The sequence below is a fragment of the Embiotoca jacksoni genome, unplaced genomic scaffold (assembly GCF_022577435.1).
Source record: "Embiotoca jacksoni isolate LCO1_2020_lvr unplaced genomic scaffold, fEmbJac1.0.p SCAF_59, whole genome shotgun sequence".
In the NCBI taxonomy this organism is placed as follows: domain Eukaryota; kingdom Metazoa; phylum Chordata; class Actinopteri; family Embiotocidae; genus Embiotoca; species Embiotoca jacksoni.
The window spans coordinates 83,969-101,559 of record NW_027185413.1 but is presented as its reverse complement, the minus strand read 5'-3'; the positions used below and the strand labels follow the sequence as shown (position 1 = coordinate 101,559).

Sequence of the window (17,591 nt, the reverse complement as noted above, 5' to 3'; positions counted from 1 at the left end):
TTAAATATGGTCATTGGGAGCAGAACCATGTCTTGGAAAAAAACCTGCAAACACTATCTTTAAAAAAAAAAAGAGAGAAGCTTTAAAGCCTTCTGGTGTAATAACTCTGATCATTGTCTTTACTTCTGCAGAATGATTTATTGAACCTTAAATTGGCTGATTTGTAAGCGGAGTCTGGTGCAGGAGGACCAGCCGGTGACAGTGCAGAGTTGAGATGTTAGAGCAAGTACCCACGGTGTGTGTGTGTGTGTGTGTGTGTGTGTGTGTGGGGGGGGGGGGGGGGGGGGGGCGTGGTTTACAGGGGGGATTATCCCGAGGTGCGTCTCGCGGACCGAGCTGTGATTGGTTGGCCCGATTGGCAAACGGCACGCGCCTATGGATGTCGTTATAAATAAGCCTCGCGTGCCTGTTCTTCAGCTAAAAGTAAATGTTGAGCGTGAGCAGCGAGCGCAGAGTCACGAGTCAATAAAAGAAGGAACAACGCGTCGCGTCGTTGTTTCCGCGACAACAGCACAGACAAAGATGGACAGTATAAAGATGGACAGTGTGCTGGACCCCTTCTCCGGACTCGACTCCTTCTCTTCCCCTCCATACTTCGACGATGACGACTTCTTCACCGACCAGTCCTCCAGAGATGGACACTTGGACACGGATGACTTTCTAGATGACGACGTCGACTTCCTGACGAGTCACTTCCAAGACTACTACAGCAAAGACGGCGGCCGAGCGGCGCACGGAGACTACGACACGGGCAACCTGTCCTTCTCCTCCTCGTCCTCCACCTTCTCGTATGACACCGCGGACCTGTCGCCGCAGATGGGCCACCACGGCGGGCCGTTCCTGAAGCGCAGGAGGCGGATGAGGTCTGAGGTGGAGATGCAGCAGCTGAGGCAGGCGGCCAACGTCCGGGAGCGGCGGAGGATGCAGTCCATCAACGACGCCTTCGAGGGGCTGCGCTCCCACATCCCGACGCTGCCCTACGAAAAGAGGCTGTCCAAGGTGGACACTCTGCGGCTCGCCATCGGATACATCAACTTCCTGGCCGAGCTCGTGCAGTCCGATCTGCCCATTAGAAACCCCAGCAGCGAGACGCACGCGCAACCCAAGAAAATCATCATCTGCCACAGAGGGACAAGTACGTAAAGACATTGATCTCTCTTATTCTGAAAGGGTGCATGAGTGAAAAAGATGCACACTTTGTGCATTTTGCATAAATTGTAGACTTCCACTCTGAACAGTTGCCTCTCTCTTAAGTTTGAGTTTCTCTGCAGTCTGTTTGGATCTTTATACTCGTGGTTTTCCAGAATAATGACCACAGAGGAAACAAACCAGAAGAGAATGAACAAAGCTTGATATTAATGTTCCTGTTCTCCGTTTCTCCCTCCCCAGGGTCTCCCTCCCCGAGTGACCCGGACTACGGCCTCCCTCCTCTGGCCGGTCACTCTCTGTCCTGGTCGGATGAAAAGCAGCTCCGAGAGCAGAACATCATCCGCACCGCGAAGGTCTGGACACCGGAGGACCCGCGGAAACTCCACAACAAACCGGGCCTCACGGACATTGAAAACGAACCTCCCTTCGGCCTGGTGGCCTGAACAGAACCACCAGAACCCGCCTTTAAAACCACACATTGTAAATGTGAAGACTAAATGAAGTGGATTATGTTAATGTCATTTTATTGTGAACACTCAGTTTCCGGTATGGTATTCAGTGTTGTAAATAGTTTTTTATCATGTTGATAATTTTATTTTGTAATTCAAGCAACTGGCAATCATGTATTTATTTTTTTACACGTGATAATATAAGTTTTAATTTAATTGCAATGACAGAGAAAATGTATTTTTATATTGTTGTCCAATGATTTATATTTATATCCGATCTGCAAATAAAACCATAAGATGAAAAGAAAAACATTATGCTGCGACTCTTATTTCATTTCACAACAGAGCTTTGAATTGAATTGTTATTACTTATCTGGTCAAATATGAAAGTATATATTCAGCATCACCGTTGACACATGTTGAACATGTGGAGCTTTAAAGTTAATTATTGACACATAAAGTTATAGTTTCAATTCCTGGATATTTCTCAGGATTTTCTCACAAATTAAAGTTGTGCTGGGACAATTTCACGGAGCTAATGAAGTCCAGGAGGCGTGGCTACAAGCTTAATGAAACTAACAAACACGTGTCACACACACACACACACACACACACACACACACACACACACACACACACACACACACAATTCTTAGTTTATTTCCAGTCCATTTCCATCAGCAGCTCTTAAATCATGAGATCAAAACATTACTGTAAATGTTGGACCTTCAAATTATTCATATCCAAGATATATTATTGCTGGTAGATGAATGAAACATCTTGTACAGTCGTGCACGCGCATGCTGCTCACCGACCAGATGAACTTTTAACTGAAACACTGATTGAGTGAGAAGAGGGGAACCCAAACTAATGCAGGCCGATGTTGTGACATAAATATGCAAACGAGATGCTAATGAGAAGACACGGTATACCCGGACAGCTGAAGGTGTTTAAAGCGCACGCGGGCGAGCCGCCGTGTGGTGGGAGGCTGTTGAATGCCGCTCTGTGCTGCCAGGTGCTGCGGGGACAGATTTTCCCGTGGCAGTGGCATCCCTCCAACATGTGTCCCCTCGGCCTCCTCTGCGGCCGCCCCCACTCCACCAACGCCACCGCGTATATGAACCATGTGGACCCAAAGGCTGCGAGCACACGGCTGATGGGGGCGCGCTGCGGCGCCGCAGCAGCAGGCTCCTTACACCATCCTGGAGCTGCAGGCTCCTTACACCATCCTGGAGCTCCTTACACCATCCTGGGGCTGCAGGCTCCTTACACCATCCTGGAGCTCCTTACACCATCCTGGGGCTGCAGGCTCCTCACACCATCTACACCATCCTGGAGCTGCAGGCTCCTTACACCATCCTGGAGCTCCTTACACCATCCTGGGGCTGCAGGCTCCTCACACCATCTACACCATCCTGGAGCTGCAGGCTCCTTACACCATCCTGGAGCTCCTTACACCATCCTGGAGTTTGGATTTTAATCACCTCCAGCTCATCAGGTGGGTTCGCTCCTGTTTCTGTTTGTCTTCATTATCACATGATCTCAGTGGGCCTATTGATCTTTTTACAGTTATAATTCAGGTACTGAGCTTTCATTTGTTCTGCTTGTTAACCAAACTGTTTAAAGGTTCACGCACGTGTTTCTCTCCTCAGCTTCACTCTCAGGTTGTCTGAGTCCGTCCGCCTCTCATTACCAGCGCGACAGGAGCATGTAATCCTATTACAGCCATTAGAAAGTCAAATGTTCGAGAGTCAAAGCAGCTTCATCTGTTTGGCAGGAGGGCGGGTTCCGCTTTGATTGAGTCGGGGGTTTAAAACAGTGGTAGCGTTGTAGTTCCTCGCACCTTCGCGCCTTTGTGCCGTTGATGCTTTTCAGTGTGCGCAACGCAAAGCGCCTCTCAGCGTCCTTTGGTGCGCTCGCAGCCAAGCGGAAGGGACAGGCTGAAACACTCCCGGCTATCTTGTCACTCCGGCTCTGGGCTTGGCACGGCTTAAAAGGACGCGAGCATTTTACTGTCTGACAGGTTTTATTTCCTTTAGCTCCCAACAGGCCGGGACATTATGGGCCACGCCACGCGGTAATTTGGTTGAGAAAGGCTCGGCGCTGAGCTCAAAGACCGCTGATTGACCACAGACACGCACAGCGTTTTCATACCTACAGTGTGCTGAACAGGGCAGAGAGAGAGAGCTGCCACAATTATGAAAAATAGGAATTATAAAGCGAATCATAGACCTCTGGGGATCAAAGCATCCAGAGGATTAATCCTAACTTCTGAAACCAGTCTGAATACTGAAAGAGAAAATCAGACTAAAGCCATATTTCTAAAGTTAGAATCAGGATTTATTCAGATATATAAAAAGGGGGGAAAAAATAGACTTTGAGGTTAAAGCGGCATGTTTGAAATTCTGACACATAAATCACGTTTTAAGTAAAAACCATCAGTGGTTTCTTCCACGGAAGTGAAGCCTTTAGCTTTGATGCAAAATTCATTCAGTTAAACTTTAAAAGCGCCAACTGCGATTTTGTTCATCATTGTTCTTTACTGAAAAAGTTCACCACATTTGATTTTCATCTTTTATTTAAAGGATGTTGGTAATCTGAAGAAGCTCATTAAAATGCTCAAAAGTTTAAACCACAAGAACAACTAATTACAAACAAGTCCGTCAGTAATGGACTCGGAGAGAAACCCGGTTTTAAAATGGGCGTTTATGCTTTCAATACTTTAGCACATTTAGACTTTAGTCTTATTGGTATTAAATGCAGTTCTCACATCGCTTTTGTGCCACCTCTTCAGATATTATCAGGATGTTTTGGCTTTTCATTCTTTATTTTTCATTAGAGCGAACAGTTTGATTTCTGCACGGGATCTAATTCCCTTTAAAAAAAAAAAAAAACGACTAAAAATATAATATATATTAATATAATTTCATATATCAAACTCTGTAGTTCTGTTCTGAGCTACAACTTTAGTTCTTAAAGATTGAATAACATGTCTCACAATATGACTTTCTCTGATCATTAAGAATAAAAATCGGTTGCTTTAACACACGTTTCACTTTAATTGTAATTAAAAGAAAAAAACTTTGCGGGACTTCTGACACTAATACTTTACTGGAGTGTCAGATGTTACGTAATGACTTTAATAAATGACATAATGACAGACAGGCCATTTAAACCGGCCAGCCAACTAATCACTAATGTTTCTCCAGCTCACCACGGAGGGAATCTTCAGCTCATAAAAGACTTAAAATCAGAAGAATTTATCAGTGAGTCGTTTTATTTCTTTTGCACAACTTTGCTTCATCCTTGTTGAAGATCATTTGATGTCTTCACCCCACGGAGTTAACGGCATTTTGGCACTTTTACGCACCAGTTGCTGTGAAAATGTGGCTGGAAAGAAATATGAAGTGATGAGGAAAGACGTGTGAGGCGATTAAAAAAAAAGCGCCAGTGGTGTAGTGAAGCTTTAGTTAAACGGCTCTGACTGACGCGTTCAGGAGGAGAAAGTAAGACGTTGTATCTAATCTCTAATGAAGTCAAATCCGCTTTCAGGCCGCATGTTGGCGCGCTGGATGAGACGCAACAGGAGACACAAATCGACTGCATTTGCAGATTATCTCGTTGGGGAATCCAGCCCCTGGAGTCATCATGAACACCTCCGACTCCGAGCTTTATTTCATGTCCAGCATGGCATCAGCGTGTCAGCTGTGCGGCTGACCTGGTCAGACACTCGGAGGTCCGGATGGCTGTCGCTGCCTGAAGAGGAAGCAGAGGGCTGTGTGCGGCTGGAGGAGAGGAAGACGGGATCACTTTTGTGCGTCCCCCCCCCCCCCCACACACACACACACACGTGACAGTCCAGTTTAAATGACATCTTCACGAGCGTTTCCTTGTCCCGCTGGAGGAGATCTATCTCCGCCGTGTTCTCCGGGGATGCACCTGGTAGCTCAAACTTGGTCTCTTTTCATTTCCCCGCCGCCGAGTCCCTGGACAGCAGCTGCCTAAAAGCAAGCAAAGAGTGAGGCCCTCGCAGTGTCTTCGAGACGGGTTTGGCACCGTTTTCCAAGTCTTTGATGTTCCATCAGCCTTTGTCCACGATACAATATGGCCACTGTAAAGCATGACGTTTTGTAATAATAAAACACATTTTCAATGATGTGACACTGGGCTGAAAGCGCAGCGCGGGCCAGCCAGGCCAAACATGTCCCTGCGTTTGTTTTGTGCACCCGCAGCCAATTAACAGCGAGCTCTTTTCGTCGCGCCTTGATAAGCCAATTAAATTTATGTCTTCTATTTTTTTCAAGGAGAGAAAGGAGGTGGATTTGGTGTGTTCTCCTCGGAAAGACAATTTTCTTGCCATCACCTGGTGCTTCTCCACAAGAAAGCAAACTGTCCCGAGTGCCCCCGGAACCATACGGCTCTCACCATCCCGCACCCATTGTTTCTCGCGTTGATGACTCATTACCAGGATGTGACAAACCCTCCATCAGCTGTGTTTTGTGTCATATTTTCATCCGCAAGATTAAGCAGATGCTGCGATTGTACGATCCGAACTGTAGGGCTACTCAAGGCTGAAAGAGAGACTGGCACTCGGTGGCGAGCGAGGGGAAGAAAAAAGCTTGGGCACATCTTCAGAGGAATAAAACATTTAGGAGCCATAAACAGACTTCAACCTGCTCTATTTCAGCCTTTGTGTTGTTTGTGAATAATTAATGTTAATAGGGACAGGTTTGTATACTTTGAATGCGGGACCACAGGTGCGGAGTGACAGGATGAATAACCGGCCCTGATTTTTGCCAAAGCTCGAGGGCTCTTGTCCAGGGTCTCCAAGCTGATGGAAAATATTGTCATCTCTTTGATTCGCAGCATTACTTTCACCGGGAACAAAGCCCGGTGATGAAAAGCTTATGCTGGAGTGAAACGGGCGATGACGGTGGCCGCTTCAGACTCCTGAAAGAAAGAGAAAAGGGGCGAGTCAATGGCAACGCGCGCTTCTGGTTTTGTGCGCAAGTGCTCCATCTAACTAAAATAAAGGAGCCTTTCCAACTTTTAAAGGACCACTTTTTGCCTTCAATAAAGGCTGGACGGCTGTAGCCATTAAGCATATGGTGCTAAGGCGCTGGTCTTTTGTCCTCGTAAAGCCCTTGAGATACTAACTTGTGTTCTTTCCGGGATATTTAACTTCTCAAAAGCTCCAACTTTATGCGCCAGCAACAAGTGGCTACGGGGCGCACGAACAGCTTTCCCCATTGAGAAAATCTGGGCGGCTAATGGAGAAGAATTAGTGGGTAAGTAATTCGATTAGGAGTTCTTCTCTTTATGGCAGACTGCGGTGAACATTTTAGGGATATCACGTTGTATTGTTGACCACAAGCAGTGATGGTTTGGATTAGTTTAAATGGACTGCTCCTTGGCGCATGAAGTGGAGCTGGAGTGAGTGCGCATGGAGGAACATTTGAACTTTTAGAGTCATAGTGAAATAAACTCAACCATTTCACTTTTACATTCCTCTGTGATAAACCGTTTTTTTTTTATTTTATTTTTAATTTGTATTTTTTTTATGAGTGTGTTAGTTGGTTTTATAAAGAAGAAACGGGAGCTTCAGTCAGAGAATGATTGAGAATATATGCAAGAGGAAAAACTGACCTCTGAACGTCTTATTCAAATGACATTTTCCCTTTTATCTCTAACTTCGCTTCTGATACGTTCATGCGTAAAAGCTCAAGGCGTGTTTCCAGTTTGGCTTTACACTAAGGGATCGTAAGAGAGCTGCGCGCTGGGATTTTGGCCGCATCTCGCGCCCCCGTGAGAGCAGCAGAGGCACGTGATGTGCAGCAACAACAAGTGGGACCACCTCTTTGTCCTAAGAGTGACTTTAAGAGGAAGGATTAAATATTAAGTGACGGTGGTCAACCCGATGGAGATATTGACATTTCATTCTCCCGATCAATCCATCGATTCGATCTGATGACGCATTCAATGTAACCTTTATAATATGCATTCATAACAGTTCAACGTTGGAGATAACATTTAAAATAAATGTGACGAGAAAAACATATTCAAAATACTTTTTAGCAGGATGATGTACATAATCCAGAGCACCACACAACAAGTCAAAATATTTTTTAACACAACATATCAGTATTAAACATATTGATGTTATCAGAGCGTGTTGTTGCAGAAAAATATCACTCACAGCCCACTAAATCCTGAATTACTGGTACTTAATTATTCTTTTATATTATTGTGTCATTCTTAAAGCTGTCTTTATGTATAGTATAATTGTAAAAAAAAAAAAAATGTTTTTTAATTTTTTTTTTTTTTTTTTTTTTTTTTTTTTTTAATTTTTAATATCTTTCCTGCAGTGAAATTTATAGTTGTGAAGCCCAAACAATAATCCCATATAACTAAATGCTTATACTGGTAATGCGTGTGTGCGCGCGCGCGCGCGCTGGTGTGACGGAGCCAGCTGGCCGCCTCTGGCCTCTGAAAACCCCCCCGGTGGACGGAACACGGCGGGCTGACCTCCTCGCCGGAGGACGGGAGATGCGCCTTTGACTGAATTAGCCATAAAGACGTCGTGCTATGATCTTTGTTGCGGCTGAAAGCGGAGTGGATATGAGAGGTATTGTGCACAGCTTTTGCGTGCCCCATCATGAAATATTACAGTCTATTCACCGAGGAAGCTCCTTTGAAAAGATATGGAAATGAAGCAGACTGGGCAGATTTCAGAGGGAATTTCGAGGCAGAAGATACATATGTAAATTCAATATAGAAGTAGGTAACCGAGAGTATTTTTAAGAGAAACAGAAATGAGAATTTTTCCGTGATTTGTTTAATGTCCAGAACATAAGCTCTCCTCGGTGCTGAATCCGCATGAAGTGACAAATGATCGATTTTCTTTTTGACGCTTTCCGAAAAAAAAAAAGTCCCCAAATAAATCAACAAAAAAGTGATAAATTACTAATATGCTAATTTCAGTCACGGCCGTTTGTACGTGTGCGTCTCCATCCATCTCCACATTCTGCGCTGCTGATCCCCGTCGTGCGCGAGAGGACACTCAACGTTTAGTCCGGGCTCTTTTGTTCGCCTCCAACACTGACTTCAGCCTCCATGGAAGGGAAAGTTTTAATACCCCGGACCTCCTCCTCCCCCCATCCTTTGCTCTGTCAGTTGCCAGGATTCAGAGGTGTAAAAGCATGCATCATTTTTCACCAGCTCTCCGTTTTGATATCGACAAAAGCTGCTGCTATGGAACAGCCTCTCCGCTTGTTCACGGGCTTGAACTTCACTGATGTCCGACTGCTCTCTTTTCCTTCGCCTGAACGCGACGCAGCGGGGATGGATTTGCAAGACAAATGCAGCTGTGTGAGAGAGAGAAAGTCAAGTGGCACAAAAAGGCCGTTTCAGTCAGTCGATGGGATGGAGAAAGTCAGCATTATGTGGACGTCAAATCAATCAAAAACAAAAGCCCGCATGCAGAACATACCACGTTTATGGTGTTGAAATGGAAGCTTTTATTGGGCCAACTGGACAGACTGCAAGACAAACAGTTGATTGTCGAGATAGTCGAAAAAAACCTGGAAAAAACAAAACATATTTCTCTAAGTTAACAACTGGTAGTTCTCTATACTTGAGGATGGAAGCTGCTGTGAAGTGTGTTTTCTAAAAGAGAAAACTCAGAAAACATTTTGGATTTTAACACAAACAGTCAACATTTTTAGATGAAAATATGGAAAGAAAGAGTGAACGATTGGGCTACTTCTTAAAAGCAGAAAAAGAAAGCCCTGAAATTAAGCATCAATACAAAAAATGCCCACAGTGGAGAGTGTTGAGGTATTATGGTCAAAGTCATTTGTTTTGCCAGTTAATCTGCAGAGTAGTTAGTAACAGACTGACACTCAGATGACTGGAAATAGTATATTATAATATATGCTTTATGTTATGTTTAAAAATGAAGGATATGACCAAAGACTGACTCAAGTAAGTGAAGCAGATTTTTCACAAGATAAACAATTTAACAGGTTAAAGGTTTTTTTCAGTGTGCCAGTCCAGTATGTTGTCACACGAACTGGGAGCTCAAATCTCTGGACTGAGACACTCTATGCACTCAGAGCTGAGCAGTGTAGCACCCAACATTATTTTCACTCTTAATTGTTTTTGCATTATATGATGTAGAGACAACAAAGAGTGCAGTAACACCATTTGGAGTTCAGAAAATGATTCCCAGGACACAATAAATATTCATACAAAATACTGGTTGGCTTCAATAAACTGATTTAATATTTGTCTTTACTAATTTACATCATTTCCAAACAAGCATGAACTTTGGAGATGAGAATAAATGACTCAAACTGCAAAAGTGTACAACAAACGACATTGTTAACTTTCTATAGTGAAAATGGAAAATATAAATGTCCTTCTGAAGTGGGGTGAACAACAGGTAACAAGTCTTAAAAAGGAAATGCTAAAGTAAAAATTGTGTTTCCTAGAGCTGTACATGAGTTTATAGGAAGAATAGTTTGAATAGCACATTTGATCACCATCTAACTTTCCCCTCCTCCCGTCCCTGCAGCTGAACCGCAGCCGGCTGTGCTGTAAGTCAGAGCTGCCAGTGGCTGGTGGCCAGCGCAGACTGGGAACGCTTCCATCCTCAGAGGGACCACGATTAACCCAGGAGTGGTCAAACTCGGCAGGAAGCCCCCAACAACCAGCCACCGCTTTTTATCTGCTTTCCAATGAAACCAATTACTTTTTACAGCGAGCCTCGGCGCCGACACTATATGTGTTGTTCCTGCAGGCCAAAAGAGAGCGGCTGTGAAAGGAAACCCTCCGGAGACGCTTCAACAGCCTGGAAATGTACCTAAAGTCGGTATCCATGGAGACGCACTGACGTGTGAGGGGAGCCTGAAGGACTCAAAAAACACTTTTATACATTATTATCATAACTACTGTTTATTATCTCGTCAGATCAAAGCATCTATAAAGTTACCAAGTCCTTAACTTTTCTTTGTAGCTAAAGGATGAAAGAATCAAATAAAATTGGTGGATCCAGCATAAATGCATCATGATTTTTTTTTGTCACAGTCTCTGGGGGCCACAGTACAATATGAACTGATTATTACAAAAAATTAGGTTCATATGATATAACATCATTTGGGTCTACATCTTTTTTTTTAATCACCATGTGTCTAAATTTTGTTTAAGAAATAAACCGTTTTTGTCTGTATTGTTATTGTTTGCTGTGTTTTCTGAAATTTCTTCCATCATTTCTGTGTTAAGTAATTAACAGAAAGACAATCCCAGAATATTGTGAGGATGCAATCAACATAACAGTGAAACAGTGATTAAAAAAAAAAAAAAAAAAAAAATAGTTGGTTGTTTTTTAGTCCATAACATGTCAGGAAATAGAGTACAAAGATTATTGTTGTTAAACTTTCTTTTGTTGTCTGACCTGCGTCAAAAACCCAAAGTTCTTGAGTGCAGTGCAAACTAAATATTCTCATCTGAGCAGCTGTTACCAGATAATTTGTCCTTTTTCTCCTCTTTTCTAGTCTTAAACTTACTATAAACTGTAGTTTTAAAAAAAAAATGCTCTGGCCTGTTTGTATTTTTAAACCAATCACAATCATCTTAGCCGGCGATGAGGCCAGAATGCATTTTCTGTAATAGTTGGCTGTTTTCAACACAGAGCAGAATAGAAGAAGGATGTCAATGAAATTACATTTATATCAACATTCTATATTTCACGAGTCTGACTATTTATTTGTTTAAAAAAAATAAGATTAAGACAATTGATTGATGATCAAAATTGTTTCCAATTAACAAATCATTTCTCCTCTGTCTGTTTTCTGGATGCCTGGGGACATAATGAAACTAGTTGGGTTCAACAGGGGCCCAACAACAAATGATTGGATCATCAGGCTCTGATCAAGGTATACAAATGAATATTCTGCATCATTGTAACAGCAAATGGGAATATTACGGTAAAGTCTACTTGATATTTAACAGCATTTCTCCTTTACTGATATGAGTGACTCTATTCTGAAAGAGCAACTCTAACAAGCTGAAAGAAAACATCCCGAGGCCGTCGTTAATGCCGAATTAATTGCTGATAAAACTCTTATAAAGCTTTAGAAGTGGTCTTCACTACATTGGAGTCCAGAAGTCAAGAGTCAAACGAGTGCTGGTTTTTATTGAGGATCATGTTGAGCTCTGAGTTGGAGCGGCCAGCGTCTGTCTAATAAATGTCAAGTAAAAGTGCTGTTATTAGGTTACTGGTTGTGAGTAACACAGTAAGCAGAGGAGAAGGGCAGCTGGTGAAGCAGTCATATCCCCGGTCACTGAGCCGGCTAATTGACAGACACATGAAGAGAAAAGTGCTAATTGATTATAGGCTTGTCCTGTTGCAGTGCACCAGAGGACTGACGGGAAAGGGATTGTGTCTGTGTGTACAGGAAGTTTCAGGAAACTCTTTGGTTTATATTTCTTCAAAATGAATTCCTTTTTTTGCAAGTTATCAGTAATTTGTTTATTTGTATGTCCTGATGATTGTATTGGGGACGTTCAACTCCTGAGCAGGGGATGCTCGGGCTCCTAAACACAGTTACATACAGACACTGCATCACATTAAAACACTGCTGCTTCTATCTTCTCCTGTCTGTCTCCTGAAACCGGACTAAAGAAAGGACGCCGTCCTCCTGCCCCTCATCCTGGTTCTGACAGACCAAATTCCTTTAAAGGGCATGCTGGCATTCTTCTGTTTGTGCAGCACAAAGGCATGAAAGCAACAGGTTTCTCTCCAGCGTACCGCAGGAACAGCGCAGGAAGTCTGTTGCAGTTTCTGAGCATGAAGGAACTTTCAATACACCGTAATTCAGATGTGTCTTCAGGCTCCGTGTTGCTGCTGCACAGTTGCATCCTATTGCCACTAATTATGGCGGAAATGAATTCACCTTGTGTGTCCAAATTAAAACACAAGTGTCGTCACTATTCAAACATGAGCAGGTTGTTTGAAGCAACTGTGAATGAATGAATGAATGAATGAATGAATGAGGGAGAGCATCAGTTTTAGTTGTGAATACAGAGCGAAGGTGATGCCGAGCGTCCTGCCGGACGTTCACTGAAAGACCTTGCAGGGGATTTTTAATGACTCCCACACATCACACAACTCAAGGCAACTCTGCATCATCATCAAATTCATCTTCTAAGAGCTTGACCACGAGAAAAAAGCAAAACGGTTTTACGATCAGCGAGAGTTGGAAGTGCTCATTTGGCCTCAAACTATTTCCTCAGGTTTCATTCATTGAGCTCCGTGTGGATTAATGTCTCTTTTGCAACTTCTGGAAAATAGAAAACAATGTGTTTGTGAAATTCCTTGATATCTGACGGAAAGAAACTGCATTATGGTATATAAAAAATAGTCTTCACTGTTCTACCATAATTTCAACCTAACTGTTTTTGAAGATAATTTGCATTATTGTAATTCTCCTTTTTTTCTTCTTGATTGTCACATGTAGTCTCGTATGCTGTGTTCAGATTGAGGTTTGATTTGCACTGCGAGTACGACAACTGCACCGGTCGCTTTTGCAGTAATTTAATCCTCCTAGAAAATCCTTCAAGAAAATAAGGTTAATATGTTGAAATGACTTGTTTTGCAGCGTAAGCTGATTCTATACAGTGTATGTGGATTTGAACACAAGCAGATAAAACAGATGCATATTAAATAATGAAAGTTAAAAAAAAAATGTTTGCCTTTATGCTATAAAACTTCTCATTTTATGCAGACAGGGTTTGTTTTTTGGGGAATATTTAACTTTCCAGCCCATCCGTGCTCGTCTCATACCAAATAACATCCTTTATTTCAGAGTCCTCCATCACCACATTGTTACCTTCCACCAGAAATTGGCAATTCATTGTGGCTTTAAAAAAAAAAAAGAGCCATTGGTTCAGTCCCATCTCAAGTGACTTTTTTGTTACCTATCAAAGTGAATGTCGGGTCCGGCCCATGGGAGGGGCGACATGACATTTCCACGGCAGCTTCTAAACAGGTCAGCCAAGGGAACCATGGAGTCCAAAGCGGTGGGAGGGGGACACTTTCAACCAAAACCGTGTAACTGAATCTAAACCAGTGGTTAAACCCATTCAGGAGTGCAGGAATGGGGAAAGCCCTAACAATACATTTCCATTCATAGGCTAACACAGCCCCACTGGAATGACCAGGGAGGGGCTTTAATCAGGCGAGAAGGCTCTCAGCCAGCCACTCAGTCAGTCAGTCAATCAGACCGCGGAGGCCCTGCCTTCACACGAAGCCCCACATCTCCACACCTTCATCTGTCCCTGTTTGTTTTGGATTGTGGGATGCGTCGCTCTCATTCTTTCAGAGAACTTCAGGAATAAGAAAAATGTAAAAGCGCTTCAGTTGGCAGCGACATAGAGATGTGATGAAGTGAAAGGGATGGAGAATGGGGAGCTGAGAGTCAGTCTGCCCTCAGCCTGACCTGAAGCTTTCAGGGGGCTTGAACACATCAGAATTCCTATTGTGGGAGGTGATTAATTGAGAGTGATAACTTACCATGAACACAGATTGTTATAGGCTTTAATGTGGTAGGCCTGGCTTTTTAAACGCTGCTTTCACGTAGCTTTGTAGTCCAGCATATGGGCCCAGACGTATTCACTGACAAAAGTCGAACGGAAATTTATCACGCTTGTATGTCCTGCTAACAACATGTTCTCTCTCTTTTTATTTAAACCCTCATTCTCTTTTTATCCTCACTGGCTTTTGAACCTCAGACCCAGATGGGAAAACGGGTTCTTTCAGAGGCGATAACATGTTTTGGTTAAAACTTGCTGCACCTAAAGAATATTTACGAAATTGATTAATCAGATATTACATTTTTTAATGACTTGTTTGGTCAATAACATGTCATACATGAAAAGTCATCTCAGGTTACAAGCTGCTCAAACTGCTTATCTAGTCAAACTAAGAGTAACTCTCGAATTATTTATAGCCAAAAAGAAGTAAATATTAAGATTGGATAAATCGGTAGCAAATATTTGGTTTTAACTTCAGTTGGAGTCATTACTAAATTAATATAATTAAGCAATTTTCGGTGTCAATGTAATTTCAGTATTGAAAGCTATGACAAAACACTTGTTTACGAAAATGAAAGAAAATAGTAAATATTAAAAATCAAGCCATGTTTATTCACATTTTGTGAACTATTAAAAATGAAACCTTGAGGTTGATTAAACTAGCTGACTTATTGAACCAGTACGTAGTGAATGTGGACTGAACTGTCAGTAAAGCTAGTTATGTAATGTAAAATAGTAATGAATTAAATGCTTCAACAATACAGATTAGACAAAAAGAAAATGACCAAAGTCAGGTTGTATATTTATACAGCCACAAAGTGTCCGTAGAGGGGTCGGGGTGGATGGAGGGGTGAATCAAACATTGGACATTGGAGATTTCAAACTGATGGTCAACACCACTTCTTTTACCCCTGACATGTCAAAACCTGACTGTGTGTTTATTATTGTATCCATCATTGAAGACGGTCCTCCACCTAACCTTAACAACAAATCTTGACCCTGAACTATTCCCAAACCTCACCAAAGCATTTCCATCCAAAACGTTTTTTATTTATATATATATTTATACACAGTATATATATATATATATATTAACATTTTTTAACAGTTTATTTGCGGCACCTACTCCTCGTATGCTCCTATTGTGTGAGTCATGTCAGAGGATAAGAAGGCCACCAAATATCCACCGATATGGTCGTTTAGCTTGAAGGACTTGCTGATCCGTTGGGATGAGTCCGGTTAAGGTCCATTTTTATCCATGTTAGAGCTTTATTCTAACAGTTTGATGTTTTTTAAGGAGATTGAGTCTCAATATTACATCCCGTCCTCCGAGAATAATTGTGTCTTTCTTTATATTTGATAAGAGAAATATCAATCAACCTAATCAACGATTGGTTTCACTGGAATACCAGCACTGAAAAAAATGACGTGTTGGTCTCCACCAGCGCTCCTATCAGGGTTTACACGGACTGAATGACAGAATCACGGAAACAAGGAGCAGCACAGCCAAATGGGCCGTGTGGTGACACACACTGTTTGTTCTTGGCTTTTCAGCGGTGGCAGGACCCCAGAGCCTTGTCCACTGGCCCTTATCTATCCCAGCTCAATTACTGATGTGTCAGCAGTGATCTATGAGCTGAGGGAGGGTGGAGGTGGTGGGGCGGGGGGGTGGCCTGGGACCACATGGTCGGGTCACAGTGGGTGAGAGTGTGGCTCGCGGTGTGTATGGACGAGAGGTAATAAAGAGGGGACCCAGAAGTGATGGTGGTGTGTATGGGAGAGAGGGGGAGGGTAAAGTTGTGGGCGGCTGGCCCATTGGATCACATCTTTCTGGGTGTAAGAGGCTGAAGGCCGGTTGCTTTTTCAAGGGCGATTGCCCTCCAGCATGCTCCCTGTCAGCCCTCTTGACTTCTACTTGACTGCAGCCCTCAGCACAGAGTGGACGGAGCACACAGAGTCCCACAGCTCTGTTCACAGCCAGGACAGACACAGTGATAGATGGTTGGACATATGCTGAGCTATTGATAGTTCTTTCAGTGTGGATGCGGTGGATGTGGAGGGAGGGGCTCTTTGATGACCAACAGACGACCCAAGGGTTACTGCCAAATCAATCAGTGCTAGGATACGAGCCGAAGCATACATACAACTCTGCTTCCAAAAAAGTTGGTATGCTGTATAAAATGCAAATAAAAACAGATTGCAATGATTTTCAAGTCACGTAAACCCATATTTAATTGAAAATAGACCAAAGATAACGTATCAGATTTTGAAATTGAGATGTTTTTGTTTCATGAAAAACATACGCTCATTTTAAACTTGATGACAGCAACACGCTTAAAAAAGTTGGAATGGTAAAAAAAAAAAGACTAGAAAAGTTGCATAAAGCAAAAAAATAAAACACCTGGTGGAACATCTCACAACTAATCAGGTTACCATGGCAACAGATCAGTAACATGATTGGGTATAAAAAGATGATTTCAGAGAGGTCAGAGTCTCTCAGCGGTGAAGATGGGGAGAGGTTCACCACTCTGAAAGACTGTGTTGGAAAATAGTTCAACAATCTAAGAATAATGTTCCTCAACGTAAAACTACAAAGAATTAATGGATTCTTTTTGAAAATCATGAACGCTGAGTCCTCCGGGCTAAAGAGGAGAGGGACCATCCAGCTTGTTGTCAGCGCTCAGTTCAAAAGTGAGCCTCCGTGATGGTATGATTGATACCTGATACTTTTTAATTATGATTTAATTAAAACTTATCAGTGTACACAGTACAGTTTTATTAAAAGTTTATCCACATTTGGTTTATCGTACATTATCTAAGATTAAAACCACTGATTCAGAGTGCTGACAGGTTTAATTAGCATTTTTTAAAAGGGTGAGCTTAACAATCCACCATGATTATGGTATTCACTTATCCTCGATCTTGAAGATGTGATAAAAATAAACTACATAAAGTTCGTAATCCACACTTCATAAAATGTTTTTAAAGATGCAGTTTAATAAACTTTATCGGTTGCTGTGTCTTTTACTTCATATCAGTGTTCACAGGAAAAAAAGACACAGCTTTCCCCTTAAGCTTCCCCTCAGGCCAAATCAGCAGCCAGGATCCACCTCTTGTTTGATGTATCCCAGAGTTTTAGAACAACAGTGGTATAATCTGCTCATATTAATCAGATGGCTTCTGTGCCTCTGATAGCTCAGTCTGTGCTGAGCTTCCATATTGACTGGGTGTGTGTGTGTGTGTGTGTGTGTGTGTGTGTGTGTGTGTGTGTGTGTGTGTGTGTGTGTGTGTGTGTGAGAGAGAGTGTGTGTGTGTGGGGGGGGTTCGGGGGGGTTAAACATCCCCCTCAGACTTATCTGTGCTGGTCATGGAAGCTAAGCTCTTTAGCCCACAGACCAA

General features: G+C 42.7%; 1 protein-coding gene and 1 long non-coding RNA gene across 2 annotated transcripts; both read left to right on the top strand.

Annotated features, from left to right (window-relative positions):
- Positions 1-515: 515 nt before the first annotated feature.
- ptf1a (pancreas associated transcription factor 1a) lies at positions 516-1,822 on the top strand. Its single transcript, XM_069173272.1, has 2 exons — positions 516-1,135; positions 1,390-1,822. The coding sequence occupies exons 1-2, from the start codon at positions 523-525 to the stop codon at positions 1,590-1,592; spliced, it is 816 nt and encodes a 271-aa protein (XP_069029373.1). The 5' UTR covers positions 516-522; the 3' UTR covers positions 1,593-1,822.
- Positions 1,823-2,625: 803 nt separating this feature from the next.
- LOC138212740 (uncharacterized) lies at positions 2,626-10,833 on the top strand. The gene is made up of 2 exons (XR_011179489.1): positions 2,626-3,096; positions 10,174-10,833. It is a non-coding gene; the product is annotated as an uncharacterized lncRNA (long non-coding RNA).
- The last annotated feature ends 6,758 nt before the right edge of the window (positions 10,834-17,591 follow it).

What these genes read in the sequence shown, in the direction of transcription:
- ptf1a (XM_069173272.1), top strand. Translation starts at nt 523, where the DNA reads ATGGACAGTATAAAGATGGACAGTGTGCTGGACCCCTTCTCCGGACTC. An exon ending in CATCTGCCACAGAGGGACAA is followed by an intron (nt 1,136 to 1,389) that starts GTACGTAAAGAC and finishes CTCCCTCCCCAG; the next exon opens with GGTCTCCCTCCCCGAGTGAC.